This window comes from Buteo buteo, chromosome 11, assembly GCF_964188355.1.
Source record: "Buteo buteo chromosome 11, bButBut1.hap1.1, whole genome shotgun sequence".
Taxonomy (NCBI): Eukaryota; Metazoa; Chordata; class Aves; order Accipitriformes; family Accipitridae; genus Buteo; species Buteo buteo.
The window spans coordinates 27,177,087-27,204,547 of NC_134181.1; the positions used below are offsets into that span (position 1 = coordinate 27,177,087).

Here is a 27,461-nt window from a genome sequence, read left to right on the forward strand (position 1 = left end):
CCATCACTGTGGGGATACCCTCAGCATCTCTCCGCAGGGGTGGCCCAGAGGGGACAGAGCAGCCAGCTCCCAGCCACTGCTCCACCTACTTGAGAGCATCGAACACCAGGGCTCAGAGTTTCCCTCCACGGGGTTAAACTGCTCCGTTAGCTCTCCCTCTCCGGGTGGAGCAAGCACTTCATGACTAATTTTCTCCTTTTCTGGCATATCAGATGCAGCTGTGGGGCAATTCAATTCATCAAAGTTCCTCCTACCCTCCAGCACTGCCTGCTTGTAGTCCCACACCCCACGGGGTGCCTGGACCAGCTGCCACGTGGGAAGGGGCAGGCAGGGCTGGGCTGGGCAGCCCCCGGTTACGACTCGGGGGCAAACCGGCAGCCCTGGAAGGAAGCTCCTGGCCCCATCCCTCTGCCCCATGGGTCTTCCACCCCCAGCTGTGACTAACCTGCCAGCCAGCTTCTACACCCAGGCTAATAACCCCAACTTTGGGGAGGGGTTAATAGGGCAGCTACTGCTGCTCCACAGTGATCACCTGCTTCCTGGCCCACTGCTGGCCACCTGGGGCGCCCTGTGTACCCTTTTCCTCTCTGTTTTGGGATCCGGCTCTGCCTGCTGCCTGCCCAGCCACAGCTCCCAGGAGCAAAAACACTGTGGAGGCTGCTGGAGCTCATCCCTATCAACACTGGCTGATAAGAACTTCCTGCTGAGCAGGAAAAGTGAGACCCAGGGGAAGGGCAACGCCTTGGCACAGAGCTGGTGGCACTGGAGATGCTGGGCAGCCCCACCAAAGCCTCTCAAAGCCGCTTCTTGCTGATGCTTCCAGCACGCAGGGGTTTCTCGTGGTGTTTGCAGACCTGCCCTGCAGCGGGCCGAGGAGCCCGGGGGGGTGAATTTTGTCCCTTAGCCAGACCAGTGGGGATGGGAGTCTGGGAACATGGAGCTGGGACTGAGCTGCCTTTACAGGGAATGCAACTCCGAAAACGTCAGTGCCAACGCGGGAGCCAGGCACGCAGAGCCTCAGTGCAGCATCACATCAGGCTCCAGGGTCCTGCCAGGCAGCTAGACCCCAGCCCTGAGCGTGCGGAGACCCCACCCTTGGTGGTGGCCACTGGTTCTAGGCAAGCTGCTGGGGGGTCCCATCCTCCCAGCTGCAGCAGCCACCAGCTGGTGTATGCCCCAAAACGATGTTGAAGGATTCACCCCCTCTTTATTTAACCCAGAGCTAGTTGGTCCTTCAGAGCCGAAGAGAGCACAGGGACAAGGGCACATGTCCCGGGATGATTCAGCATCCAACCATCAGCTTTTATTATCGGGGCCAGTAAAACGTTAAAGGAAGCTGATGAGTAACAACCTGGGGAAGAAGCAGCAGGTGGAGGAGCAGTCCTGCACCCGGGCACAGGCATACTGGAAGCGGGATCCTGGGAGCGGGGCTTGCTGTTGCTGTGATCCTGGAGAAATATTTCCCTCTTGTGGACAAACACAAACAGCCTCCGGGCAGGAGTGGGATGCTCCTGCCCCTCTGCACAGCCAGCTCTTCCCAGGACTCGCACACACTCCCCCCCTAGTGTTGTGGGGTCCCAGGGCTCCTGCCCCAGGACAGCATCCCGGTGGAACTGCGGCACAGGATGTGCCAGCTTCTTAGGGTGACCCTGTCACACACTTTACCCACCGCCCTGGGCACTGCCGGAGCTGGCGCTGGGCTGTGCCCAGCCCACGCAGCATCGCTGACAGCATCCCTGGGCCACATCCCGCATGCCTCGACCTGGCTGACCCGGATCGGCCCAGCAGCCCTGGCCTCCCTTCCTCACCCTACCTGCAATTGTGACCTCCCTGCCCTAATCCTCTGCTCAGCACACCCTCCAAGCTCCCTCGCTCCTTCCTGGGTGTGCCCACACTCGGCGCCCACTCCTGGCCCATGCCTGCTTGCTCAAGTTGCCCCGGCTCCGTGGCAGGTGCTGAGTCCCTGGTGCACCCTCACAGCCTCCTTGTTGCAGCAGGGACCGCTGTGCCCCATCCCTGTGGGGGACAGCACACCCCATGGCAGGGTCACTGCAGCCTGGCCAGCAACTTTTCCTGCAAAGCCCCAGGAGAAACTTGCAGATGCCCTGACTCCATCCACAGCCAGTTTCTACCCTGAACCCACTGTGCTGCAATGCTCCTGGAGCTGGTTCTGCCTCCAGCCCTGACCTCAGGGAGCACCCTGCACCGGGTGAGATGTGATCCACACAGGCCCCCAGCCCAGCATCGGGCTGTGAGTGGCTCCAGCTTGGCAGGAAAAGCACAGAAAGCTGAAGCTTGGCTGCAGTCCCTGCCCACAGCTTCCACCAAGGCAGGCGCCCAGGTGCTTCACCTCCACTCCTGCTCCAGGACCCAGAGCATCTGTGTTGAGGGTAAATGCTGCCAGTTCCTAAACCTGCCTGTGAAGGCAGTGGGAGAGCACCTGGGCTCAGTGCACCCCTCTGCCAGGCAGCACACACTTGGAACTGGGAGCAGACTGGTGCCTGGAACACCTCCCCAGCAGGATAAGCCCTGCTGTGAGTTGCAGGGGGGGAGAGCAGCAGGGGTTGGGGGGTGGGGGGGGGGAAGCAGCCACCCCAGGTGCTCTGGACTGCTCTTGGGACCCCCACGGGCTCTGTGCCCAGGTGGCACCCAGGAGCAGGGGAGGGACCTGGATATTTCTCTTCCAGCTGCAGACATAGAGGCAGCATCAGCATTTAATGTCAGAGCAGCAGAAAACAGCAGTCACAGCCTGTGCGATCTCCATCTCAAGGGCACCGGTGCTCCCGGCCCTCCTGCACGCGCACGGCGCTTGCTGGCCCGGCTCATTCCTCCAGCTCACCCAAGTGCTTGGCTCTGTCATGGTGCAGACAGCGGTGAGCCGCCTCCTCCATGCTCCCAGGCCTGAGCCCGTGGGCATCGTGGGGCTGCTCTCCTGGCCTGGCTCAGTTTGGCCCTTGGCCAGCCATGGGTGTCCCAGCCCTGTCACTGCCGCTTCCACAGGTAGGTCTGGATGGAGCTGGCTGGAGCCACAGCTGCGATGAGGCCAACCGTATCTGCCAACCCGAAGGTGATGTTCTGCAGGGACCTGGAGGGCGAGGAGCAGCAGGGTCAGACCTGCAGCAGCTCCCGAGCACCAGCAGTGCACAAGGCTCAGCAGGACGGGTCCCATGCTCGCAGGTTGGGCTGCATCACTCACCGGTTCAGAACAACCACCACCACGGCGCCATCAGGGCGCAGGAAAGCCGTATACTCCAGGTCCACCTTCTTGGACTCTTTGGAGGCAATGAGCCCCACGCGCTGGGAGCCCTCGGGGATGAACTTACTGCATGGGCATGAGCAAGAGGCAACCCCAGGAAAGGAGTCAGACCCCAGAAAAGCTCCTCTCCCAACAAACCTGCCCTGCTCCCCTCCTGACAAGCTGCTACTGCAACCATGGAGCTGGAGCCCAGGCAGCTGAGAGTGTGTCGGGGGCCCCAACTCACCTGAAGTGCCCCAGGTGGTAGAACATGGGCTGCTTGTAGAAGATGCCTTCACTGGTGTCCACGATGATGGGGCTGTCTACGTAGTTCTTGACCCAGTTGGGGCCCCCCTCCAGGTCCAGGGCCAGGTTCCAGTCAGTCCAGCCAGCCACAAAGTGGTTCAGGTTCTGCAATAGGACAGCCCAGATGTCTGCCCAAGGAGTGGGGTGCTGATGGGAGAGGAAGTGTGCCGGCAGCTCTCTCCAGGGCCCACTCCACAGGGTGATGCGGGGGCCTCACCATCAGGATGCTGTGGCTGTACTGGTTCCCCCGCTCCCAGCAGCCCAGGATCACATCCCTCTCCCAGAAATGGGCCCCGATGCATGCCTCTGTGGCTAGGATAAAGTAGTCGGGGAAGAGCTCATGAGTGGGCACCACCGTGTCCTGTATGGGACCAATGAAGTCCAGGTACCAGTGGATGCCGATGCCGTGGACGTAGCGAGCTGCCTCTTCATCCTCCAGGACCTGGCAGGAAAAAAAGTTGGCCACCACCAGGTCCCAGAGGGCAGAAAGCCAGTCAGCCCTCATGCTGTGGGACACAGGGGCCAAGCCCTCTGCAGGGAAGTGCTGTGCCAGCGGGACTGGGGCTTTGCCCCAACTCGCCATGCTGGTGGACCCCACGCTGCACTCACCACTTTGGCCCAGTGCGGGAGGTGGAGCCGGTTGTCATCCAGGATGATGAGCTGGATGTGGCGGTGGGAGCTGTTGGCCAGCGCGGGGCCCAGGTCCCGTGCAATGAAGTCCCGCTGCTGCTCGGCTGTGAAGCCCAGGCACTGGAAGGGGTAGTTGTTGATCAGCCCGGCCGAAGGCTCGTTCTCCGCCGTCACTGCCCAGAAGGAGAGGTTGTGCTTGGCGTATTCATCTAGGAACCTGGGCACAGGGGAAAGGGGTGATCCATGGGGTCTCAGCCACTGCCGAGGATCCCCTGGGTATCTCCTTGCACCCCTTGCTCCAGGCATTCCTTACCGTACAAAGTAGTTGGCCCAGGTCTTGTGGTACTTGTCGCCTGCCTGCCCCTTCAGCGTGCCCTTCCCCACAAAGGACTCACTGGTCTTCATCCAGGTCGGGGAGGTCCAGGGGCTTGCGTACAGTGACAGCGGCCGCTTGCTCATGGCCAAGGCTCGGTGCAGGAGGGGGATCTGCAGGAGGGGGCAGAGGGGCTGAGCCCCTGTACCTCCCCCTACCCCCCATCCTACCCCGCTCCCTCCCACCGCTCGCCTTCAGCTTTGTGTCCTCGTCTCGCAGGCTGAAGTGGGCGAGCTCATAGTCAAAGGGAACATCGTCATAGGTGTAGGCATGGAGAGAGAAGTCACAGCTGGCCATAGGGAGCCGGACGAGGTTGTACTCCAGCCCTGCCAGGCACAGGGGATGGGACAGGTAGAGGTGGGCAGTGGGACACGAGGTCTCCAAGCCCTGCCAGTGTCCAGGCAGAGGCCTGCAGGGTCCCTGTTAGCATCCCTCCTGCCTCCCCCAATGTGCTCACCTTCCTCAGAGAAGTACGAGCGCAGTAGGTGATCCTGGGCTGTTTCTGGCAGAGAAAAGATGTTCATGGCAGCTGCGTCGGTAACGGAGCCACCAAAACCCTTCACCTTCTGGTACCGCTGCGTCGTGTCCACGGCCAGGACGAGATCTGCAGGGAGGGAAGCCAGTGTGATGGTGGGCCACAGGCAGGGTCCGGCCCGTCTCTGCCAACTGCAGCAGGTACCTGGGGCATGCAGGCTGTGCTGGAAGCTCCCCTCGCTGCGCTCCAGCCGCTTGCCAGCCTTGCTGCTCTCATACTTGACGTAGGTGCCCGGGGCCGGCAGGACCACAGGGTCCAGCGTGTCGCAGTACGTGGCGTTGCAGACACATACCATGGCATCGCGGCCGAAGTACTTGGGGCTGCAGGGCCGGGCACCTGGGGGGCACGGTCAGGGCAGGGGCAGCTGCCAGCTCAGGGACACGTCCCTGCCAGAGCTCTCCTGCCCACCCTGCGTGCTCCCACTGCCCCCATACTCCACATCCCATCACCTCTCAGGGCACCCCAGCTCCTGCGCTGCCCCCGGCCCCCCAGACACCCGCACCCCGCTGCCCCCACGCTCACCTGCAGCCCGGTGCACGGCCTGCAGCAGCAGCAGCAGCCAGCCCAGGGCACCAGCAGCCCCCATTGCCCCTCCACGTCCCCCGGCGGGTCCCGGGGTGCAGGGCACGTGAGCAGCAGCGGCAGCAGCACCGTCAAAGCCTCCCGTCCCGCTGGCACCCCGAGCCGGTCCCGGCCGCGCTGGTTGCCAAGCCACCCCCTCAGCACCGGGCCCGCTGCCGGCCTCGCCTTTAAGGGCACCCGGGCTTCCCGTTCCGCCCACGCCCGGGGCGCCGGTGCAGGACCAGGAGCGGCACCGGCACTGGGCGGGCCGCGCCCGCGCCCGCTGTCTTGCCCAACCGGGGCCCGGCCCTACCCCCGCGACGGTAACGGGGCCGGCGATCTCGGGGGAGCCGCACGGCCGTTCACACCCTCCCCCCCCCCGGTACCGGGAGTCCCCGGGAGGCGCAGGTGGGCACCGGCCGCCGCCCCGCTTAGGCAACGCGCTACGTCCCCGCTCCGCCCGCCCCCGCGGCCAGCGCCGGTACCGGCCGGGGCCGCCGCCGAGGACCCAAGCGGCCGCTGCCCCGCCCCGCCGATCACGTGATCGATCAGCTGACCGCCCCGCCCGCCCCGCCCCTTCCCCCGGCGCCACCGGCCCCCACGGCCCCGGGCGGGCGGCGACCACATTTATTCGGTCTCTAGCGAGGGGCAGCGCGGCTGCGAGCGCCGCGGGACCGGCCCCGCAACGCGTCCCCGGGCGCAGCCGGGCGCGGGCCGTGGCGGGACCGGGCAGGAGACAGGCACGGCCAGGGCAAAGGACAGGGGACCGGGCACGGCCGGTGGGGGGCGGGACAGGGCACAGGCACAGCTGGCGCAGGGGACAGGGCAGGGGACAGGCACAGCTGGCATGGGGGACAGGCACAGCCAGCAGAGGGGACAGGCACGGCTGGCACAGGGGACAGGCATGGCCAGCGCGGGGGGGGGGACAGGGCGGGGGACAGGCACAGCCATCCCAGGGTAGAGGCACAGCCGGCACAGGGGACAGGGCAGGGGACAGACACGGCCATCCCAGGGGACAGGCACGGCTGGCACAGGGGACAGAGCAGGGGGGGACAGGCATGGCCGTTTCGGCCCCCCAGCAGACACCCCAGGGGACCAGCCCCTTGCCCTGGCCCCACCTGGGGAAAGGGCCCAGAAGAGGCCCCAGGGCAGCAGTGCAGGACCCAGCCCCGCGGGGGCAGCAGCAATGTCCAAGCAATGTCCGGGGGCCCTGGCCCAGAGCAGGACCCTCCCTCTCTGCACCAGGAGGGTCCCCACGGAGGCCGTCACAGGTGGGGGTGCGTCGTCAGAGAACGCTCTCCTTGCAGGTCCCACTGAGGCTCCGCGGGTGGCTGCGCTCCAGCCGGCGGGCGGACAGAAGCCGTCGCAGGGATGAGGTGGAGCTCAGATCCCCGCAGCTCTGCAGGTGGATGCCTTCGTGGGGCCGCTCTGCTCCTGGCCAGGCACTCCAGGGAACCTGCAACCCCATGGGGACAAGCTGCAGCCGCGTGGACGGCACCCCTAACCACAGCACCGTGCCCTCACCTGCCCTGCCATATGGCCTGTGCACCAAGGGCAGCCGGGCAGGCACGCAGGGCAGGAGGACAAAGGTGGCGAGGGATGGCGGAAGTGTGCATCACACGCATACGCTGTCATTAAGGATGGGCTCATTCCTACTGGGACCTCCCGGGGCTGCGCAAGGTCTCCAGCTTCCCGTAAGCTGAGGCCGGGATGTCCCAGCAATGGCCTCCAGGCTGTGGTGACTCAGGGGCAAAGCCAAAGCCGTTGTGACATGCACGATTTTCCCACTTGAGGCTACAGTGGGGACCGAGGGGAAGGAGCTGCCGTGCCAAGAAGGGCTGGGCAAGGACAGTGCTGCAGGAAGGAGGCTCTGCCTACAGCTGGCGTGCCGACACCATGGGGTGCATGGCAGGGGGGTGGAGACCCTGGAAGGACCAGCGTGGAGGTGCTGGTAGAGACCGCAGGGCAGGAGAGGGTGTGGATGGGGGTCCCTGGGAAAGAGGAGCTGCCCCTGTCCCCTGGAGCACCATGGCTGCTGGCACCCACCTGCTTGTGCCCCTGGGAGCTGTGCCCGGGCACCTCGATGCCAGCTGCTGGGCTACGCTTGGGTCTCTGCAGGAACCTGGCCACCAGCCCACGGGTGCTCCGGCAGACCTTGAGGTCCCCCAGGGAGCGGGTCGTCGTCTTCGACAGCTGCTGCGTCACCTTCTTGGAGGGCAGCAGCTTGCTCTTCCCTGTCGAGCCAGCCCGGAGCAGTGGGGGGGAGTCACAGTGCGAATGGCGGAGCAGGCAGGCGTCTGAGCACAGCCCTGCAGAGACACTACCGTCAGATGCCAGGACACTGCTCCTGACAGGACCTGACCATGCAGCCCCTGGGATTCCTGCTGTCTCCCCTCCACAGCTGGTGGGAGCGGTACCACCACAGGTCTCCATCATCCCAGCCGCAATGGGGTGAGCCCAATCCCCAAAGGGCTACAGAAACACTCCCCCACCTCTTTGGATATCCCAGTATATCCCAGTGCTCTGACCTGTATCCGCAGAGGAGTTGGACACGGTGTCCTCCAGTGCTTTGGTATAAAGTACTTCCCTGAAATCTGCTAGGAGCAGAAAGAGCGCTCAGGCTTTGGCAGCACCCCACACTGCTGTGTGGACCCCCAGCACCAGCCCAGGCAGCACAACCCACCCAGCACCCCCCTCCTCCCAGCCCAGCAGACCCCACCTGCTCCCCCCGTTCTCCTGGCACAACTGCCCACCTCAGACCGGCTCTAATCGCGTCTGGCCACAGAGAAATGCAGCCAAAACCTGCGGTGCATCCCGGCTGCACTGGACAGACACTGCCGCGCGCAAATCCCCATCCCGGCATCTATTGCCACCTACCAGCATGGCTGGCCGTCAGGATGCCAGGGTCACTGTGTGACCTCAAGAGCGGGCGCTGGCTCAGCACCGGGGCCGGGGATGAGGGGCAGGAGGTCTCGCTGTTGCGCCGTGGGTGGCAGAGGCGCCCGGTGTCGGGCCCCGTAGAGCGGCCACCCCCGCGCCCCTGCAGTGAGCCCTTCTCCTTGAGCCGCACCTCGGGGAAGCAGGGGCCGGCGCAGCGGGCCAGCCCCTCCAGGCGATTGCAGCTGTGGGTGACAGCCCCCCCCACCAAGATGCCATCGTGGCTGGGCTCTGCTGTGGAGCAGGAGTAGGAGCGCTCCCCTCGCACCCGGGGCTGGGGCATCTCCTCGAAGGGCCCCTGCAAGCCCAGCGTGGGGCTGCGCGCGTGGTGGCTGCACTGCACGCAGTCCACACTCAGGCAGTAGTCCGCACGGCTGCGCTGGATGGAGCGGAAGAGGATGTAGTCGACGGAGCGCATGGAGCCCTGTAGCTCCAGCAGACATGAGTCCTCCGAGGGGCTGCTGTCCCCAGGGATGTCCATGATCTCGGACATGATTAGGGACCCGCTGTCCATGGACACTGCAAGGAGCGAAGCGGACGTGAGTAAAGAGCCGCCAGGAAAGGCCTGTCCCCCTTCCATCCAACTGATGCTGCAGCCTGAGGTGCACTGATGGGGCACGCTCACCTTCTCCGCTGAGCACGATGGAGGGGACGCGGTCGCAGGTGCAGGCGTGCGAGCCGTCCATCAGCTGCGAGTCAAACAGGGTGGCCTGTGGGACGACGTGGTCAGGGCACAGGCAGAGCAGAAGCCCAGCCCTGCCTAGCCATTCCCTGCCCGCAGCCCCGTCTCCCACCTGACTGTCTCCCCGCAGCCCCATCACGGTCTCGTAGGAAGGGGGGAAGTCGGTTGGGTAGAGGGGCACGGGGCTGTCCATGGAGCCATTGTAGGTGATGCTGTGGAGGCAAGAGCAGAAAAGCCACATCAGGTGGGACAAGCCCTGCTTGGGGGCAAACTGGCCCCCAGCTCCTGCACCACGGTGGCCCTGCTCCACCAGCCTCACTCCCAGCCACGTACCTCTGTGCGTCTGTCTCAGAGCTGCAGGTGTACTCGGGCGGGTAGTAGGGGGGGGGTGGCACCGGGGGCACAAACTCCTCGAAGTCCATCATGCTCTGCAGAAGAGTGTTGGGGGGGGACGTGCATTCCAGCGTCACAGAGCTCGAGCGCTGGGGGACCAGCTGCAGGGAGAGGAGAGGAGGCAGAGCTGGGACCCCCTGTCCAGAGATCCAGCAAGGGATTCACATCCCAGGCTGTAATCCGCACCTGGCTGGGGCCAGGTCCTGCCCTGGCACCCCAGGGACCCCCAGCCTGGGAGCACTGGTCCCTAGCCCCATCTGCTCCTGGGCCAGGACTGGGACTCACCACATGGACAATGTCGAGGGAGAAGATCTGGATGCAGCACACAACAGCAGAGAGTGTGCAGATGATGGTGGAGAAGACGGTCAAGCCACAGACGCTGAAGAGGAGGTCCTGGGGAGGAGTGGGGTGAGCCGTGGATGCCCACAGAGCATGGTGGGGTGCACAGCCGCTCCCCAGGGAGCCCTTGGCCCCCAGGTCCCCCACCTTGAGCGCCACACGGATGCTCCGGCAGTTGGGGTTGGGGAACATGGTCAGCATCTCACTCTGCCGGCTGCAGGATGTGGGATGTGGCTCTGAATGGGCCTGGCAGCAGACACACAAGTCCCTCTCCTGGGGACAAGGAACACTGTGAGGGACCTCTGGATGCTGTGCTCTCCCCCAAGAGCCACTGGCATGTCCAGCCACCAGACCCCTGCTCCACAGCTCCCCATGTCCCCGAAGCCCTGCAGCCAGGGACAAAGTGCACTCAGTTGCCCAGGCACGTGGGGGCACTGCAGCAGCCCCTGGCCAGCCTCACCCTCTCGCAGGCCTCCAGGGACTTCACCAGCTGTGCATTCTGGCAGGACAGGATGGACCCAGCGAGGGTCAGCATGACGCCTAGCACCGACAGCAGCGTGAAGAAGGTGATCTGCAGCGGGGAGGAGAGGGGCTGCCAGCCGGGCAGGGCTGCGGAGCAGGGAGCCGATGCACGCAGCTGCGTGTCCAGGGCCACGTGGGGCTGCTTGGCCCCCTCATGCTGCCCTCTCCATCCTGACCCCTCGCCTCTGGAGGGTTGCTCCCGCCCAACACCTACCACCAGGGTGAGTGGCCGCTTCCAGGAGACGATGCCAACGAGCCCAGACAGCGCCAGCTGCAGACACACAAGCCTGGGGGTGAGGATGGGGAGGGGACTGTGCCAGGCAGTGGGGCCCAGAGCAGTCCCTGCCCTTGGGCAGAGCCCCCCAAGCCTTTCGGGCCTGGAGCTGGCCCAGGAGCAGCAGGGCCGTAGGGGCAGTCCCAGTGCCGCAAGCCGGGAGAAACTGCTGATTCAGGGCACTGGAGAGCCTGGGGACTGCAGGCAGCTCTGTGCCGGGCAGCGAACCCAGGCCAGAATCCATGCCGCAGGGTCGCCGCAGGGGACCCAAGGTCTGCCAGGGTCCTGCCCTCACCCCACGTACGCAGCTTGGCACGGGAGCAGGGCAGGGCTACCCGGTCCCCCACCCTGTTGCCACTGCAGCACCCCACGCATCTCTCCCTGCCTGCAGCTACACAAACCTGCTCAGGGTTTGTCCAGAAGTGTCTCACCTCAACACATACCCTGGATAGTCCCTCGCACCGCTCCGGGGGTCCCCATCCCTCACAGAGTCACCCTGGGGTAACCCTTGGGATTCTCCCACAATGCACTGCAGCAGCCACAGGCAGAGAGTGGGGGAGCAAGCGGGGCTACACTCCCCTGGGACCGGCAGCAAATTCAGCATCCAGGGAGCTGTATGGACCCAGCAGAGCAGGTCTCTGCAGGACCCCTCCACGCACTGCCCCGGCCCCAGACTCACCGAGAAGCCGGCCCAGGACGGGCAGGAGTGCCGGATCTTGGCGGAGGGCGTGATGGTGGCCGCCACCAGGCTGAAGGTGACGATCAAGACGCCCAGGATGACTTGGATGAAGCCCAGCACCAGCAGGATCTGCAGCCAGGTCCGCTGAACGTGGAGGTGGGTGAGGCTGCGAGATGTGCGGCCGGTCAGCGAGCGGCTAGAGTCGCTGGGGGAGGGCATGGCTGCCCCGGGCGGCGAGCGGGGGCAGCCAGACCCGGAGCCCCGGGGCAGCCGGCGGCACCGCGCCAGGACAGGGCCGGCCCGGGGGAAGCAGGAACGGACGCTCTGCGGGAACGGGCCGGGCTCCACCTTTCGCCTCCCGGAGGATGCTGACGGCGGCTCTTCCCTGCCCCCCGGGAGGGCTGCTCGGGGCAGCGCCCACGGCCACACGGGACCGGGGGCCGCCAGAAGCCCCGCGGCGTGTCCTGGGAACGGAACCGGCCTCACCGGTACCTTCGCATCCCGGCCGGAGAGCCGGCCTAGAGCTCCCGGCCGCAGGCAGAGCGCGGCCCCGGGGCTTCCTCCTCTCTCGCCGTCCCTCGAGGGCCGGACCCCCGCCGGGGGATCATGCCGCCCTGCGGAGGCCGAGAGCCGCCGCCCGGGACGCGGCGCCCGGGCCAGGCCGCCGGCTCCCGGGGCAGCGCCGGGAGGCGGGACCCGCGGGCCGGGCAGCGGGCGGGGGTCCGGCCGCCGCCCAGGAGCATCCTCCGCGGGCGCAGGGGCCGGGGTCCCGCCGCCAGGAGCGGCCCCGGCCACGGGCCGGTACCGGCGGGCGGCTACCGGCGGGCTCGCTGCCCCGCGCCCCCCAGCCCCAGCCCCAGCCCCGCGCGGAGCGGCTGGCGGGGACGCCCGGGCGGCGGGATGCTGCGCCGAGCGCGGCCGAGCATCGCCCCCCGCCCCCGCCGAGCACCCGGCGGCCGCCTCCGGGGCTCCCCGCTCCGCCGGGGCCGCAGCTCGGTGGCCGCGGCTGCGGCAGCAGGCGGGCGGCGGAACGGGCGCGCCCGAGGCGCAGGGCAGCTCCGGGGACGCTCCCGCCGCCGCCCGCACCCCGGCGGCAGCTCGGGCCGCGCCCGCACCGGGGCCGCCCCTGCGCAGCACGCCGGGAGCTGTAGTCCGGCCCGCCCCACCGGCCTCTCCCCGCGCCCGTCTGTCAGCGCACAGAGACGGCGGAGGCACGGAGTGAATGAAACTTCATTTATTCCTTAAATAAAACCTGAAGGCGGCTTGGCGTCGGGCGCAGCAACACACGGGAGGCCGCGGCAGGACAGACGGCCACGGCTGGAACAGGGGCCGCTGCCATCACCGAGCGTCAGCTCCCACCGCAGCGGGACAGGGCAGAGCCCCACAGCTGCCGCCTGCACCGGCCCCCACGGATGAAGGCACGAGCAGGGGGGACCCAGAGCAGTCCCTGCCTTTGGGCAGAGCCCCCCAAGCCCTGCGGGCCTGGAGCTGGCCCAGGAGCAGCAGGGAGAAACCCAGGAGCATCAGAGAGGAGATGGAGCGAAGCAGAACTCAGGAGACCCATCGCAGGGACACCAGGCCCAGGGATGCCCGAGGACACTGGCACATGGGACAAGGGACACCAGGGGCTAGCGGGGACACAGGGTACATACTGGCAGCGCTGCACACAGGGACCAGCTCAGCCCCCCAGAAGGAAGGAGGGCTCAGGCCCTGGGGAAGGGACAGGCTCAGGGTGAAGAGTGCCAGGGGCAGCGAGGAGTGACCCTCAGGGCAGGGGGAGAGGAGGAAGGGAGAAGCTGTTCACCCCCCCACCAGAGGTGAGGAGGGAGCCAAGGAGGTACCAGGATCTCTCCTCAGTGCCCAGACCAGCTTTAGGGTCCACCATGTGCCAGTCCCAGACGGCTGTGGCCAGGCACACAGGCTGAAGGCAGGAAGCCCCACCAGCAGCACATGCTCCACTGCTGCCTCTCCGAGCCCTGCTCTCCTTATCCCTGCACCCAGAGCACGCTCAGCCCAGCAAAGGAGAAAGGGAGAGGACAGGGAAAGGGAACAGAGTAGGGCTGCCTCCCAGCTCGGCAACCTAGGGCCAGAGTCAGCCCCTCGACTGGAGCAAGCCCCTGGGGGAAGAGGGGGACAATTTTCTTGGCAGAGAATCAGGTCCCACGCCAAAGGGAAGGCAGGCAAAAGCCTCCAGGGAAGAGCCAGCCCCTGCACGCACTGGGACTGGGCACAAGGGGAACCTTCATGACCCAGGGCACACAAGTGGCATCACTAGGTGGGGAAACAGAAGAGCCCAGGGAGGTGAGCAGCCATTTCGGTCCTGGTCCCTGTCACACGTCTGGAGGAGGCACCTGCCCCCAGCAGCTGGTGCTGGAAGGGAGGGTGATGACAGGCACAGGGCTTGGCCACAGCACCTCCCATCCCACTCCTTCCCCAGTCTGCTGAGGGGACAGGACCAGCACAAACCAGAACAGCCTCCATCCGTGAGGAAAGGGGTTAGAGCAGCAGACAATTCAGGCACCAGCACTTCCAAGCTGGGATGAGGCAGCCTCTGACAGCTGATGCAGACACACGGGGATCCAATGAAGATGCAATTTGGATTTCCTCTTCCTTAGAAAGAGCCCACGTGTGATGAGAAGCCGGGGCCCCTGCCTAGCTAGGGTGCCCGGAAGGCATTGGTGGCGGCACCTGCAGCAGCGTTGGCTGCTGCAGTGCGTACTGCCTGGTTGGAGAAGACCCCCGCAGCAAACTCCTCCTGCGCTTTCTGGAAGCTGGCGCCTGTCCGGCGGTACAGAGAGTGGATCTGGAAGAGAGCAGCAGGCTCGGGGTCAGAGCACCAGCCCCGTTCTGGACTCCCAGTGAACAGAGCTGTGACTCCATGCCTGCCAAAACCCACCCTTGTCCTCCCAGTGGGGTGCTCCGGCCCCGAGGTTCAATCCAAACTCACCTTTTTCAGCATAATGATGCCCAACACAGCCACTGCTGTGAAAAACAAAGACACCAGGATCATCATCACAGCCACGGCCGTGTTCTTCCGCAGTGCTATCAGGCTCAATATCCAGCCACTGCAAAACAAGAGGCGGTTACCCACAGGTTCCCTCTTCCCCACCCACCTCCTCCCTTTCTGGGGCACTTGGCCGGCTAGGGCTCCCTGGGGTCAGCACAACACGCACCTGAATCCCCAGTTTGGTATGCCAATCGCCTGCAGCACGTACATCACGTTCTGGGCAAAGAAGACGAAGAAGAAGACAAAGAAGTTGAACGAACTGTCACTCCTGGGAGAAAGAGATAGGCGAGGTTAGGCCACAGAAGAGAACTTTCAAACCTTCCTTAAAGTGGGGGACACAAGGAGAAGACAAAGCTCAGTGCAGAATCACCCCATCCCCCAGACCCAAAGGCCATGAGGAGCTGAGACACCATCGGTGCTGCACTCAGGGCAAGGGCCTGTTTAACCGAGCAGCCCAGTCTCCCCAGCTTCAAGCACCAGCCATGCACCCCACCCCACTGCTTTGCTGGCCTGGGAGCTCAAGCAGATACACACCTGAAAGCTTTGTACATCGGCCTATACCAGCAGACAAAGGAGCAAGGTGTGTAGAGGAGAGCCCATAGAATGGAGAGGCCGAACCCGGAACCGGATGAGGGCTCCACACAGAACCAGGCCAGCGAGGACAAGAAATTCAGGAAGAGAGCAATGGTGCTGGCTGAGAGAGAGGACGCGGGTCAGACAACCCGAGCAAGGCTCCCCACTCCCCACACCAAGGGCTCAGCCCCCCAGACCTGGGCACCACACGTTAATCACAACTTCTCCAGAGCAGCAGCGTTCACTCACATGCAGGACGCTTGTTCCTCTACCTCCTCCCAGGATCTGCCCTTAGGTTTCCCCCAGGGACTCACCCATCCAGAGGTAATACATGGTAGAAACGGTCTTCTGGAAGTCAGCAGGGATCTCCACCGGGATGTCTTGGTAGAAGCAAGGCTTCACTGGGCAGAAGGACGGCAGCGGTGGCCAGTTGTTCAGCCTCGCTGCAGAGAGAAGGAGAGAGCAGCAGTGCCCGTGCAGGGGGGCCTGAGGGGAAGGTGGCCGCCATCCCTCCCCTGCCCCACAGGCCACTCACGTGCGGCACCACCGAGGGCCGCATTCTGCAGCTCCCGCTCCCGCCGGTCCAGCTCTTCCGCCTTCCGGTTCAGCTCCTCCTGCCGCTTCAGCAGCTCAGCCGTGGCGGCAGCCGCCGAGGCCTGCGGGGCAAGGGGGGAGGGAGAACGCAGGCTCTGGGGCTCCCACCTTCTCCCCTGTCCACCCCGCGGAGGCCCAGCAGCTGCCTTCCCGCCGCCCCCCCCGCTACCTGCGTGCCGTAAGAGCCGTAGTTTCGGGGCTCCGTGGGGCTGGCTTTACGCGGGGGCTGCGCGGCCGCCTGCGGCGGGGGCATACCGGCCGCTGGCAGGGGCGGCGGAGCCGCCGACGGGGCCTGGTACGGCGGCAGCGGCTGCAGGAAGAAGAGGGACACGGTAAGGCACCGCTGGTCGCCGGGAGGGCCCCGTCCGCCGGGAAGCGGCCCCGCCGCCCTCCCGCCCGCCTCACCGCGCTGCTCTCGAAGGGGTTGTAGGTGTCCAGCGCCGCGCGCTCGGGGCCGGGCCAGGGCTGCACCGCCGCGGGGTCCTGCAAGAGACGCGGCCGGTGTGACGTGGGGACCGGACCAGGCCGTTGCCGCCGCTACCCCTCCCCTGGAGAGAACGCACCTGGAAGGGGTTGTCCGGGAGCACCGCGGGGACGCCGCGCTGGGCCATGGCCGGGCCGGGAGCGGAGCCGCCGCCGCCGCCGCCGCCGCCGCCGCCTCAGCCCCCTCAGCCGCCGCCGCCGATTGGCCGCCGCCCCGTGACGTCACCAGCTCCGCCTGCGGCCCCGGGGAGCCCCCCTGCAGGGGGCCTCTGCGCACGCGCGGGGCTGGGCCGGGTGGAGGCAAGCACGTGATGCGGCCACATGCCCGAGAGTCACGTGTCGGCGCGTTTCCCTCCCCACCTCCCCGCCCAGCGCAGGGCCCGCCGGGAGCGCGTCGCCATGGCAACAGCGGGCCTATGGCAACGCCGGGCCGGGCCCAGACCTCTCCGCCGCCCGGGCCCCATCGCGTCCCCCCGGGTTCCCGGTGTCCCATCCCAGGGCCGGGCCCCCATGTCCCCCATACTCCCCCCCCCCCGGTTCCGGGTCCCCCGCCCAGGGCCGGCTCCTCTACCCAACGATAGCTCCGTTCAGCCAGGCCTACCACACAGCAGGCCCTTCCTGCAGGTCCCCCTGAGGCCTCACATCCAAACGCCTCGGCTGAGCTCCCGACTCTTACCAGGTCGGCCGCGGTGCTGTTCACCTCCAGCCTGCAAGGAACCCCCCAGGCTTTACCCTTGGGGTGGTCAGTGGAGCAGCTGTTCCACTGAGCCCACCCAAACCAGCCATACAGCAGACTCCACAGAAGTAAAAGTCAGGCAAGAATTCATGGCATGACAAGCAGCTTAGGGAATTTAACTTTTGTGTCTCCTGGACCAGTTATTTATAGGGATCCCCAATTCCATCAACCACCAGCTGCATGTGGACAGCATACCGACAGCCCCTCCCAAACAGGCATTCCTCAGCATCCTGAGAACAGCACAGGACATCTATCTGTACCTGCTTCTAGTTCCCATCCCAGCTCTCAGTGCTTAGCAGGAACTGCACCTCTCTGCCAAAAAACAGTCTTTAGCCTCTGAACACAGACTTACGTTACACACAAATCTGTGAGCTCCTACTTCAATGCAGACAGCTGGCACCTTGAACTGTGCTCTCTGCTAGGAAGGTAAAAGCTGTGGATTCAGGTTTTGGGCACCGGTGGGTGCAGACTATTTTTTTTTAGTCTGAGATGGACCACAGGTATTATTTGGTCAATCTAATTCTCCTCCGGACTCACCCGGGGGCTGGCTACACACAGAGCAGAACATGGCCTTTCCCTGCTCTTGTTGCCTGGCACACACCACCTGGCTGGCTGCTGCCTAGCCGAGCGATACCGCAGGAGGCAGGTGAAAGCTTCCAGCCCAAGCTCTTTAAGTTAGGATCACAAGCTCACAAAGATGACTCAATGTCACCCCTCCTGAGACTCCCACACGCTAACTCCAGGTGAAGCCAGACTTTTCCTTTATCCCTCTGCATGACGACAGTCTGCCAGAGCCAGGACACAGTCTGCCACAGACAGATGGTGCCACAGCAAAGCAATAAGCTCCTGCAGAACAGACCACGAGTGTGTCTGCTCCATTACTGACACCATCCCAGTGAGACTCTCCCAGACATGCTGGCAGAACACCTACACAGAGCTGCCATCAGGTCTGAAACATCCCCAGCAATCCCCATGGAAAAGTCTAAGCCAAAGCCCCAGCCTCACTGCAGAGCTGATGAGCTAAAAAGGCACAGACAGACACTGGGGTATGTGTTTCACAGCCAAATGTGGGCACCTGGACACCCATTTTCCAACAGCCATCACTGGTCACCAGTGCTCCACCCTGTCCAGGGAGTGAGAAGTTTCTCCACTAAAGACAACACGTATCTTGAAGTACCCACTGCCCTCCTTCCTCTATATCTCACCTCAATATGGATCACAGGGCATGATGAAGGGACTAGCCTGACTTTTGCTGCCTCCCCCCTGAATCTGCTCAGGTCCAGCTGCAGCCCTCAGAGGGCCAAAAGCAACTCCTACCCAGTGCAAGCTCAGATACTAGGCCAGTATCCAAGCTTGGGAGGAGTGGTGCAGGTGGATAGAGCTGGCTTCATTACTGAAGTTTCCTGGACCACAACATACCTTTCATCCCACAAGAGGATGTGCCTTCCTTCCCTCTGCAGGGCGCAGCGTACAACCACTGCACACCAGGAGCACAACTGACCAGCAGAAGAGCCCCAGGAGGGGCTGCTGCTGGTCCAAACCTAGACTGGGTGGTTTATTCGCTTCATATTTATTTTTCACAAAGACTGTACAAAATTCTTATAAAACTCTGGTGTGGGGATGGGCTATGACATTGATCCAAAAAATAATTCCCATGCGGTCCCACCAGTTTCATAACTTACAAGGAAACAGATAAGCTATAGAGAGCTGCAAGTCCTGGAGTATTTACACCAAGGAGGGCAGGAGAGAACAGGAGACAAAGCAGCACATAAACAGAGGTATTTACAGTATGGACATACAGGCCCTCTCACCTCACGACAATGGCAGCAGCAACAGCAGGAGGTCGGGCCCATGGTGCTCAGAGGCCAATATAGAATATGGGCTATTTACAGTATCTCACATATTAACAGCTTTACAAACATGTCCAGGGAGTTCTTCTCATGTATAAAAAAAAAAAGCACCAAGTGTCTGAATAGAAATCACACAGGCCTCCACGGGGGCTAGAATCTGAGGGCAGGCTGGCACCTGTGGCGTCACCGGCTGATGTCTCTGCTAGAGTCCCACATTTTTGTGCTCGGCTCCATCTCCAACATGTCAAAGAAGGGGTGCTTGAGGGCTTCGGCCAGGGTGATGCGCTTGGACGGCTCATACTCCAGCATGCTCTCAATGAGGTCAAAAAGGCGGTGATGGTCCTCAGCCTCAGAGGTCAGGTATCGCTGGGGAGATGAAGGGAAGATGTTAGGGCCAAGGACACTGCACCCTGTCCTGGACACAGTACATTCCCTGGGCTGAACAGCTAAGCTGTGGGAAGACTGGCTTGTTCAGACCATGACTCATCCTAGACCTGTGCTCTGAGCTGCTTTACCAAGCATGGAACTGCTGAGTTTTCACCACCCCCCCCCATCTTTCCCAGGCACTTCCTGAGGTCTCCGTGCCCTCCTTCTCCTCATCCGCTTCAGATTAAACTCAGGCTGCTGCAGTCTTCCTAGTTTATGTCTGGGACAGGCAAGGCTCCTTTGGGAAGACACTGGTCTGACCCTTTTGGTGGCCCAACCTTGCCCACAGGAAGAACCTTCACAACTGAGGCAGGCACTATAAGACTCTGCAATGAGAAAAGGATAAAGCAACTGGGTGCTCCTGCCCACCCTGCCTTACCCGCAGCGGCTTGCAGTTTTCCCTCACATAGCGGCCAGCAGAGGTGTTCTCATCCCAGTCCAGGCGGCCATGGTAGAAATATTTCTGTTTCCTGTCAGAGTAAGAGATGAGAACAAGTTACACCCAAGCACAAAATGTTTTGCAATGCGCCAGCCCTGGCAGTGCACACTACTCAGGACACTGCAGCAGCATGGGCAACTGGCTCAGCAGGCAGCTTCAAAGCTCAATCCCTCAGAGAGAACTGCTACACATGGAGTAGGGGAGAGCTGGCAAGCCTGCGGTGCCCAGCTGGCCTTGCGCACCTTGTCTTCCGGATCATCCGAGAAGGAATTGGCCCCAAGATCCTCTCCATCATAGCCAGGTGCTCACGGTTGTCATGTGTCTGAGAGAGAGAAATGTAAAGGAAAGGCATGTAACAGATTCCAGTTGTTCAACCTCCACCCCTGGGTACTCCCCCATTCAGAACCCCTTGCTGGGCAACACCTTGGTCATCTCTACAAGACTGCAGGGATGGAGGGAACCCCCATCATTCCCAGAGGCTCCTGGCTGTACTGGGCAACAGCCAGCATCCTCTTTCATCAGTTGTGAGGTAGCCATACAGCGTACAGTTCTCACCTGAAACAGGGTGAAACCCACATAATACTCAAAGATGATGCAGCCAATGCTCCACACATCACAGGGCTGGCTCCAGCCAAGCTCTAAAAAAAATCCAATGTTTTTTAAATAAAAGATCAGTTATGGCTTAAGATTCCAAATCTCTCTCCCTCGCCCTTTTAAAAACAACCAACCGGGAAAACAATTCCCATTCCAGCCATGCTCCCAATATGCTGGTGGCAATATACTGCCCAGCTGGTAGCAATGCCAAAACACCAACTTAGAAGTTGTTGGCCCTCCCAGAAAATAGCACTGTAGAGCATTTTAAACAAAGCACTTCTCATCTCCCAGGGTAAACCCAGGACAGCTACTGAATCATGTGGAGACAAAATGCTCCTTAATCCAGCAGGCAGCACCCAGTGCCCTCGAGGTGAATGCCTGCCTCTGCAGAAAGACCAAGCATTACGTACCCAGTATGACTTCTGGGGCCCGGTAATGTCTGGTAGAGACAATTGTGCTGTGATGCTCATGATCAAACGTGGCACTGCCAAAGTCCACCACTCTGATGGCTGTGCTCTTCACGCTCCGCTCATCCCGCTTCTTTGTGAGGGAGAACGGTATCAGTTACTCAAGAGTTTCAAGATGTGGACTTAGCCCCTTCCTTACACAGCCAAGACTTTGCCACAGGGTGCCACGGGATGGGAAGGCTTCAGAGGGTATGTTAGTGCTGACACAGTCTCCAGACAAACTCTCACCATCAGCCAGGTAAGCCTGTGGTCCCTACGGCCTTACTTATAGACTACACAGGCGGTCCAAGCCAAGACATAGGCCCTGAACAAGTGCATGAATGTAGTCGGTCAACCCCGTGTCTCCTGGGGCCACATTCCAACTCCTCCCACCTGCTGTTAAGGTCTGGGATACCAAGAACCCAAGAGAAGATCTCTAACACAAAGCAGTGCTGTTACCTTCTCCAGGTTATAGGAGAGTTCGTAGTCAGAGTTCACGAAAAGGATGTTCTCCGGCTTGAGGTCAGTGTGAGTGAGTTTATTGTCATGCAGAACTGAGGAAACAAACAGAGTCGGAGTGACGGAACAGAAGCAAAGCGATGCTGCACCCACCTAAAGAGCGAACATCATTAATTCAGTTTGCTTATACTGGTACCAGTTTAGCCCACATTTAGAAGTGGTGCGAACAGCCAGGCTAGTCCAGGCCAAGATGCTTCAGCAGAAGCACAAAGATTTATCATATCGATCATCAGAATGTGTAGGGGGTGGATGCTGAAGTGCCCTGAGCTATTGCCAGCCCACATGCATTGGAAAACATTACAATCAGGAACGGGATTCATTCCAAGCACGCATTCGCCACTGGAGGGGCAGGAAGGCTCAGTCTCAGAACTGGCACAGCGGCACCGCAGCAAAAACTTGCTGCTTTGGGCCACCAGTTGCAAAACTGGCACAGATGTTGGGAGCCACACAGCTCTCCAGGCCAGTCAAGGACCAGTGGAGAGAAGAGCAATGAACACTTACATTTCACAGCCTGGCACACCTGGTAGGCCATGTGCCGTACTTGGTGGATGGGGTAAGGCAGATAGTTGTTGTCCTTCAGGAAATCAAAGGTGCTGAGCCCCAGCAGTTCGAAGGAGATGCACATGTGGCCATGGTAATCAAACCAGTCAAACATCCTGACACAAAGACTGAGAGAAAAATTCTGATTTGGGACAGATCTGCACACACCACTCGGCTATGTTATCCCTGCACTAGGCTCCTCCTTTCCTTGCTCAGTCTGTATCCCATAGCAAGCCAATATGCCTCCAAAAACTAGCTACAAACAAATTCAGTCACAGAACATCAAGCACCTCTCTCATCTCATCCCTGCAACTGTGCTGTGATGTTTGCCGTTCCATTTTAACCCCAAGCGCACACTCACTTTGTGTTCTCAGGATCCTTCTCGTTGATTTTCTCCAGCACATTAATTTCCAGTCGAGCAGCCTCTTTGTATTTCTCTACATTTTTAATGATTTTGAGCGCAACACGTGCACCACCCCTGAGGAGAAACAGGAAGAAAGTGCAAGATCACCCCTGAGCTGGGCCACGGAGCCTGTGCCCTGCAAAAATAACTTTTTGAACCAGTCTCATCCTGTGCAGCACAGCCTTCCACCACTCTTGCTCAAGCCAGAAGGTGGCTGTATTAAGGGGTGTCCACCAAAGCAGCACCTTTTCCCTCCCTACAAACAGCCCTGAGGCTCCCCCTGACCCGTCTCCAACACACAGGCAACCCAAGAGGGTGAGTGCCCAGACCAGCAGAGGAATACTGGAAACAAAGAGACTTGTTTTCATCCCCAGGCTCCCGCATTAAGCATGAAATGCTCCATTACTAGCTGCGGTCTCTCTTTTTCCCTCACCACCACGTCCCTGCCTGTCCCAGGAGCAGACGTACCTCCGGTGATCAATGCACTGCACCACTCTGCCAAACGTGCCTTCCCCTAAGGTGCTAATAATCTCATCTGGGAGGGAGAGAAAGAGAGGAAGGAAGATGAGAGAGTGAGCATGACCTGGATGCAGTGCATACACAAGGCAGAGGAGAATGCATTGCAACACCTAACCTGCACACAGCTTGAGAGACCGGAGCAGCGGAAGGCTGACACCGGCTGCACAAGGCAACTGCCCTAGTTCCCTGGCACTTCAGTAACAATACAAAATATAAACGTAGCTTTAACAAAAGGGGAAGGAAAAGGAGAGGGTTTCTCTTTAATAAACAATGAAAATAAAATGAAACAGAAAGATAAGACAGATCTGCGACTGCGATGGGAGCTTAACTAGAGAGCTAAATTATGTTACGATTTGGCTGTACATCTTTCTTGTAGCCAGTCGCCGACGCGATAGATCAGATGCCCCTCGTCGTCGTCCTCCACACTCTTGGCCCTTCTGCTGCTCTGTCGACTCCGCTGCTGGCCCAGGCAGACAGGGAATTCATCATTCACCAATCAGATTTTCAAACCAGCGCAGCAGCCAGCGTCACGCATTGGTTGGTTTGGAAATTCACATGGTTGTTTGAGGAGGGGTTGCAGGAGGAGATTCCCAGCCAATTCATACGGCACAGAGGAATATATAACGATAGGGATATTGCAAGGGAACATGTCAAGATACAACACACTAGCTCAGAAAAGAAAAAAAACAGTTTGCTTTTTGTTGTAGCAAAAAAAAAAAAAGAAAAAAAAAAGAAAAAAAGAACCTACAAACAGCCCCACCCGAACCAGTGTGAGAGCAGAGACGGTGAGAACAAGGGCTAGCGGAGGGGCAGTGGAAGGGGCCAGCTGCTCTCACTCCTACGGGGGGCTTAGAGAGGAACGGCACTGGCCTTCAGGTCCTGGATAATGCCAAGAGAGCACGCCGAAGCACAACTCTGCAGCTGGGCGCTCAGTGGCCGTGGGGAGAGGCTCACTTCAGCCCCACGGCAGCCACTGAGGAAAGGCAGCAGAAGGCAGGTGCTGGGAAGTCCTGCACAAGCAAAGGCCCAGGCTGCCCCACACAGGCACTCCCCACCCCATTCCAACAACCACCCACATAGCTTCCCCCAGCCCCAACACTCAGAAAAAGATGAATTCAGAGATTTCAGCAGCAACTCTCGGTACAACGATCCATCCAAAACCAGAGAGAATTTACGAGTGACTGCCTGGGGGAAGATGTAACACTTCTTCCTAGACCCTCCCCCAAAGAAGCTGATCCTGGAAGGACTAACTTCCAGGAGAGAAGCAGAGGTCCAACAGGGAATAGGGACAGCCTGGGATGAGGCAGATAAGAGGTTTATGCCAGAGAAGAGAAAATTCCTGCCTTCAGTTCTTCAGCTAAGTATCCCCACACCTGGGAGCAACCAGCCAGCAGACTTGGGACCTGAATCCAGCCCACAATCCCATCCCTGGACATACAGCCAGAACAGTCCAGACAACACTGAGAGCTCCACACACAGAGCAGAGAACGTGTCTGGGGTCTAACAGAAGTGGAAGGTGAACAGCAGAACAGACAAGAAGAGAAAGCCAGGGACACTGCTGGGATGAGCCTGTGATGGTTGCTGCCTCCACCTGAATTGACTGGTCCACAAGCTCTACTTCTTTGCAAAGCCCCTTGCACGACATCCCACATCAGCTGGGCCCACCCAGAAGGATCCTGCTCTGATGCAGGACCTAACCCTCAGCGACGGGGGCTTCCTGCCACAGAACAGAGGCCTGAACCAGGGACCACGGGGACCAAGCCGCCTGCTGCAGGCAGACAGAGCTCTCTGGGACCAGGATCAGCTGAACGTTTACTGTACAAACCTTGCACAAAAGACTGCTTGGCTAGGGTTCCTAAACAGCTCTTAATGAGCATCACCGAACAAAAGCAGTGCTCTGCAGGGATAAAGGAGCTGAGGACTGCAGCACCACCCCGGGGGACACGCCAGCCTCGCAAGGCACGCCTGTCCTCCTCCCACCTCTGAGCAGGCAACACTAAGAGAGGGTCTGAGCCGCCTGTGCCCGGCTGGCACAGGGCAGCCACTGCCGAGGCGCATCAGGATGGTGGACAGAAACTGCTGTCTGCATCAAAGGCTTTCTACGCATTTCTCAAGCTGAGTCCGAGAGAGCGTTAGAAAGTGAGTTTTCTACTTACCCAGCTCGCCACCTGGGAGAGAAAGGTTACAGGGGAGGCCTAGCACAGCAGGATACTCACCGATGAGGAGCGACTAAAGGACCGGCTGCGGCGCCGCCTCCGCCTGTGCTTACGCCGGCTGCTTTTGCAGCTCCGGTAGCTGCCCTCGCGGTCCCGGGAGCGTCGGTACTCGTAGGAATGACGGTACTCGGGTTCATAGTAGGCTTCCCCTCGCTCACGGCTGTAATCGTTCCGCCGGTAGCTGTCACAGTAACGCCGGTCGTAGGCCCTCCTGTCTCCTGAGTGGTCGTCGTAGCTGGAGGGGGGAAGCAAGCAAGCCGAGGGGATTCGATTACGAACACCACTGAGGAAGTTACAGCTCAGAGCATGCGAGAGCAAGGCCTAGGCCATCCAGAAGCTGGGCTGACCACATCTGCCTCTGGCCAAGCTGGAGAAGCACCACAGGGTTTGAGGTCCCGCCTCGTCTCTCCAGACTCACCTCCTGGATCGAACATGGTAACTGTCTTCCCGACGGTGCCGACGGTCACGCTCGCTGCTGCTCGATCGCGACCGTGTCCGCCGTCTCTTGTGTTTGCGACTTCTGTAGCGCTCATGATAGCTGCCTCGGCTGCTGCGTTCTGATGAGCGGTACCTTCTAGAGTGAGGCATCTATGGGGACAACAGACGATGATGACTACATGAGGCAATTGCAAGGGAGAGAAACCAGTGCAGATCATCAGTGGCCAAGGAACTGCTACGGCAAGGGTGGGGAAGCAATCAGCAGCATGTCTTAGTGTGCAGGGGTGATCCGAGATGGAGGGGATGAACTTAAAAGAGATCCCAGAAACCCATATGAGAAAGAATGTGACCACCCACACAGGCTGTGCTTGCTGCAGTTCTGTTTTTCAGGTTACTTTCCCCTCTTCATGTCCATCTCTACTGGCCACAGCTCCAGAAGCAGCATTTGCACCTTCAGGGCTCCCACCTTCTCTCTTTAACCTAACATGCTCCCGAGGAAGGGGATAAGCACCACCAAAGAAACTGAAGGAAGGTGAAATGAAGCTCAGGATATCACCGGTGCTTGGCCCAAAGTCCTTGCGCAACGGTGCTGGAGACACCTAAGCGGGCAGCTCCTGAAGAGATGTCTCTGGTTTACTGCCAAACAAGCAACACCTACACTTCCCACTGCAAGCGAGGAGAGGGCCCTAGAGCATCCAGGGAGCAAAACCACGCTTTCCATGTGCAGAGGCATTAACGAAGCCTTGTAGGCCTTACCTCAGAGGGGAGGAGTGCTCACCTCTGCTTCTCTGGTGGGATGAGAGAGTCAAGAGCAAAGGACAAAATCTCTCGGTAAGATGGCACACTGGGTCCCAGCCCTGAAGCTAGTTTGTAGGACCCCGCTCCCATTGCCAGACCTCACTCCACAGCTCTAAGACATCCTTTGCATGTATTTAGGTTCCAAAGCATCGAGCAGCTCAGTCTGCCTCGTCTCCACAGGCAAGAAGCCGGAGCTCCCTTTGTCCACAGACCTCCCACTGGTGATTTTTTTCCCCCCAAAAGGTACACTCACGCACCCGGCTGCCTTCCCGCACCCACACCTACGCTGACATTAGAAGCGGGGCTATCAAAAGCCAAAATCGCCCCCGGTGATGCGGTGATCTGAGGGCACGGGGTCGTTGCACCCAAGCAAGCATCACCCCCCAGAACAAGGCCACACTCTGCGAGGCCGCTCATGGCTCCCCCCGGTTCGGCGACTCCGCAGCCGGATCTCGCTGTGCCCACGACGGGCGCCGAGCGCCACACCGGCCGCCGCTTCCAGCCTCTAATTAAAGGCAGCGTGCGAAGGCGACGCTGGCGGCCCGCCAAGGCCGGGCACCCTCTTTAGAAGCAGGCAAAGCCTGCACCGGGGCGTTTCGCAGCAGGTCTGGAACCGGTTTGGGGACGATGATGGCGGCCGCGCTCGCTGCCCTGCTCCGCGGCCACCGGGCGGGGCCTCCACCGTGAACGGGGCCGCGCCGAGCGCCAAAAATGGAAGCACCGGGACCCGGCCGCGAAGCGAAGGACGGGGCCCGGACACCGGGAGAGAGCGGGGCTGTGGAAAGGGGCGGCGGGTGGGGAACCGCCCGCCCCGGTGCCACAGGGCCCAGCCGCGGCCCCCTCGGGCCATCCGGCCCGGCCGGCCCCGCCTGCGCTCCCCACCCCCCCGGAAACGCCCGGGCCGCCGGGCTGCGGCCGCGGCCCCGCGAAGAGCCGCCGGCCCGGGCCTGCCCCGCGCGGTCTCGGGCCACCCCCGCCAGCCACGGAGGCCGCGGCCTACCCCCGCCCCGCCGCGCCGCTCCCCGCGCCGCACCGTCCTCGCAGCCAGCCCGGTGCGCTTGTCCCACAGGAAATCCGTGATGGCGGCCGTGGGCCCCCGGGAATCCCGGGCCCCGCTCCAGCTGCTCCGGCTCCGCCGCTCGCTGCTGCCGCCGCGCCCCACCGCGCCGCCGATCCGGGTCCCCGCCGGGCCGCGCGCAGCTCGCCGCGGCGCCGCGCACGCACGCACCGCGCACGCACGCCGTTCGTCACACGTCGCGGTGCGAGCCCCGCCCCTCTCGCAGCGGCGGCGGGGCGGGACCGGGGTGGGGCGGGGTCGAGGGGCGGGGCGCGGCGCCGGCCGTCGCCTCCGGAGCCCCGCCCGCCCCGCCCCGGCCCGCCCGCCGCGGGGTCCCGCGCCGCCGCCGCCGCCGCC

The 27,461-nt window shown here is 61.8% G+C and overlaps 4 protein-coding genes across 8 annotated transcripts; all 4 read right to left on the minus strand.

Annotated features, from left to right (window-relative positions):
- Positions 1–2,696: 2,696 nt before the first annotated feature.
- On the minus strand, positions 2,697–6,409 carry LOC142037076 (lysosomal acid glucosylceramidase-like). 2 transcript variants are annotated; one of them, XM_075041034.1, is made up of 10 exons: positions 6,027–6,409; positions 5,224–5,415; positions 5,002–5,148; positions 4,737–4,870; positions 4,485–4,657; positions 4,151–4,388; positions 3,759–3,983; positions 3,483–3,646; positions 3,197–3,322; positions 2,697–3,085 (listed from the first exon to the last, which is right to left on the minus strand). In XM_075041034.1, the coding sequence occupies exons 1-10, from the start codon at positions 6,265–6,267 to the stop codon at positions 2,983–2,985; spliced, it is 1,743 nt and encodes a 580-aa protein (XP_074897135.1). In that variant the 5' UTR covers positions 6,268–6,409; the 3' UTR covers positions 2,697–2,982. The 2 variants fall into 2 exon arrangements, with proteins under 2 accessions (XP_074897135.1, XP_074897134.1); XM_075041033.1 differs by having other exon boundaries at positions 5,602–6,150.
- Positions 6,410–6,707: 298 nt separating this feature from the next.
- ENTREP3 (endosomal transmembrane epsin interactor 3) lies at positions 6,708–12,550 on the minus strand. Of its 2 annotated transcripts, none has more exons than XM_075041036.1 (12): positions 11,467–12,550; positions 10,728–10,784; positions 10,452–10,562; positions 10,139–10,264; positions 9,938–10,045; positions 9,593–9,753; positions 9,372–9,471; positions 9,203–9,287; positions 8,518–9,096; positions 8,169–8,234; positions 7,687–7,949; positions 6,708–7,096 (listed from the first exon to the last, which is right to left on the minus strand). In XM_075041036.1, the coding sequence occupies exons 1-12, from the start codon at positions 11,683–11,685 to the stop codon at positions 6,926–6,928; spliced, it is 2,046 nt and encodes a 681-aa protein (XP_074897137.1). In that variant the 5' UTR covers positions 11,686–12,550; the 3' UTR covers positions 6,708–6,925. The 2 variants fall into 2 exon arrangements, with proteins under 2 accessions (XP_074897137.1, XP_074897136.1); XM_075041035.1 differs by having other exon boundaries at positions 8,169–8,237.
- A 135-nt stretch (positions 12,551–12,685) lies between these two features.
- SCAMP3 (secretory carrier membrane protein 3) lies at positions 12,686–16,349 on the minus strand. The gene is made up of 9 exons (XM_075041040.1): positions 16,204–16,349; positions 16,046–16,123; positions 15,810–15,950; positions 15,582–15,702; positions 15,361–15,489; positions 15,008–15,167; positions 14,640–14,741; positions 14,414–14,531; positions 12,686–14,269 (listed from the first exon to the last, which is right to left on the minus strand). Exons 1-9 carry the CDS (start codon positions 16,249–16,251, stop codon positions 14,123–14,125), a joined length of 1,044 nt encoding a protein of 347 aa, XP_074897141.1. The 5' UTR covers positions 16,252–16,349; the 3' UTR covers positions 12,686–14,122.
- A 2,064-nt stretch (positions 16,350–18,413) lies between these two features.
- CLK2 (CDC like kinase 2) lies at positions 18,414–27,283 on the minus strand. Of its 3 annotated transcripts, none has more exons than XM_075041039.1 (13): positions 27,081–27,283; positions 25,230–25,399; positions 24,812–25,046; positions 22,959–23,052; positions 22,545–22,611; positions 22,035–22,151; positions 21,635–21,801; positions 21,074–21,168; positions 20,579–20,708; positions 20,130–20,212; positions 19,817–19,896; positions 19,515–19,605; positions 18,414–19,075 (listed from the first exon to the last, which is right to left on the minus strand). In XM_075041039.1, exons 2-13 carry the CDS (start codon positions 25,397–25,399, stop codon positions 18,893–18,895), a joined length of 1,512 nt encoding a protein of 503 aa, XP_074897140.1. In that variant the 5' UTR covers positions 27,081–27,283; the 3' UTR covers positions 18,414–18,892. The 3 variants fall into 3 exon arrangements, with proteins under 3 accessions (XP_074897140.1, XP_074897138.1, XP_074897139.1); XM_075041037.1 differs by having other exon boundaries at positions 22,959–23,055; XM_075041038.1 differs by having other exon boundaries at positions 22,959–23,055; positions 27,048–27,283.
- Positions 27,284–27,461: the final 178 nt, after the last annotated feature.

Excerpts from the sequence above, each read along its gene's own strand:
- CLK2 (XM_075041037.1), bottom strand. The coding sequence starts at position 25,399 with ATGCCTCACTCTAGAAGGTACCGCTCATCAGAACGCAGCAGCCGAGGC. Across the intron at positions 25,047-25,229 it reads TACCATGTTCGATCCAGGAG|CTACGACGACCACTCAGGAG; the intron begins GTGAGTCTGGAG and ends TCCCCCCTCCAG. Across the intron at positions 19,076-19,514 it reads AAAACTGCAAGCCGCTGCGG|CGATACCTGACCTCTGAGGC; the intron begins GTAAGGCAGGGT and ends TCATCTCCCCAG.
- SCAMP3 (XM_075041040.1), bottom strand. The coding sequence starts at position 16,251 with ATGGCCCAGCGCGGCGTCCCCGCGGTGCTCCCGGACAACCCCTTCCAG. Across the intron at positions 15,168-15,360 it reads CATGTATTACCTCTGGATGG|CCAGCACCATTGCTCTCTTC; the intron begins GTGAGTCCCTGG and ends CCTCTCTCTCAG. Across the intron at positions 14,532-14,639 it reads ATACCAAACTGGGGATTCAG|TGGCTGGATATTGAGCCTGA; the intron begins GTGCGTGTTGTG and ends CTTGTTTTGCAG.
- LOC142037076 (XM_075041034.1), bottom strand. The coding sequence starts at position 6,267 with ATGTGGTCGCCGCCCGCCCGGGGCCGTGGGGGCCGGTGGCGCCGGGGG. Across the intron at positions 4,871-5,001 it reads CTCGTACTTCTCTGAGGAAG|GGCTGGAGTACAACCTCGTC; the intron begins GTGAGCACATTG and ends TGTGCCTGGCAG. Across the intron at positions 3,323-3,482 it reads TACCACCTGGGGCACTTCAG|TAAGTTCATCCCCGAGGGCT; the intron begins GTGAGTTGGGGC and ends ATGCCCATGCAG.
- ENTREP3 (XM_075041035.1), bottom strand. The coding sequence starts at position 11,685 with ATGCCCTCCCCCAGCGACTCTAGCCGCTCGCTGACCGGCCGCACATCT. Across the intron at positions 10,046-10,138 it reads GCATCCGTGTGGCGCTCAAG|GACCTCCTCTTCAGCGTCTG; the intron begins GTGGGGGACCTG and ends ACTCCTCCCCAG. Across the intron at positions 9,097-9,202 it reads CATCGTGCTCAGCGGAGAAG|TGTCCATGGACAGCGGGTCC; the intron begins GTGAGCGTGCCC and ends CGCTCCTTGCAG.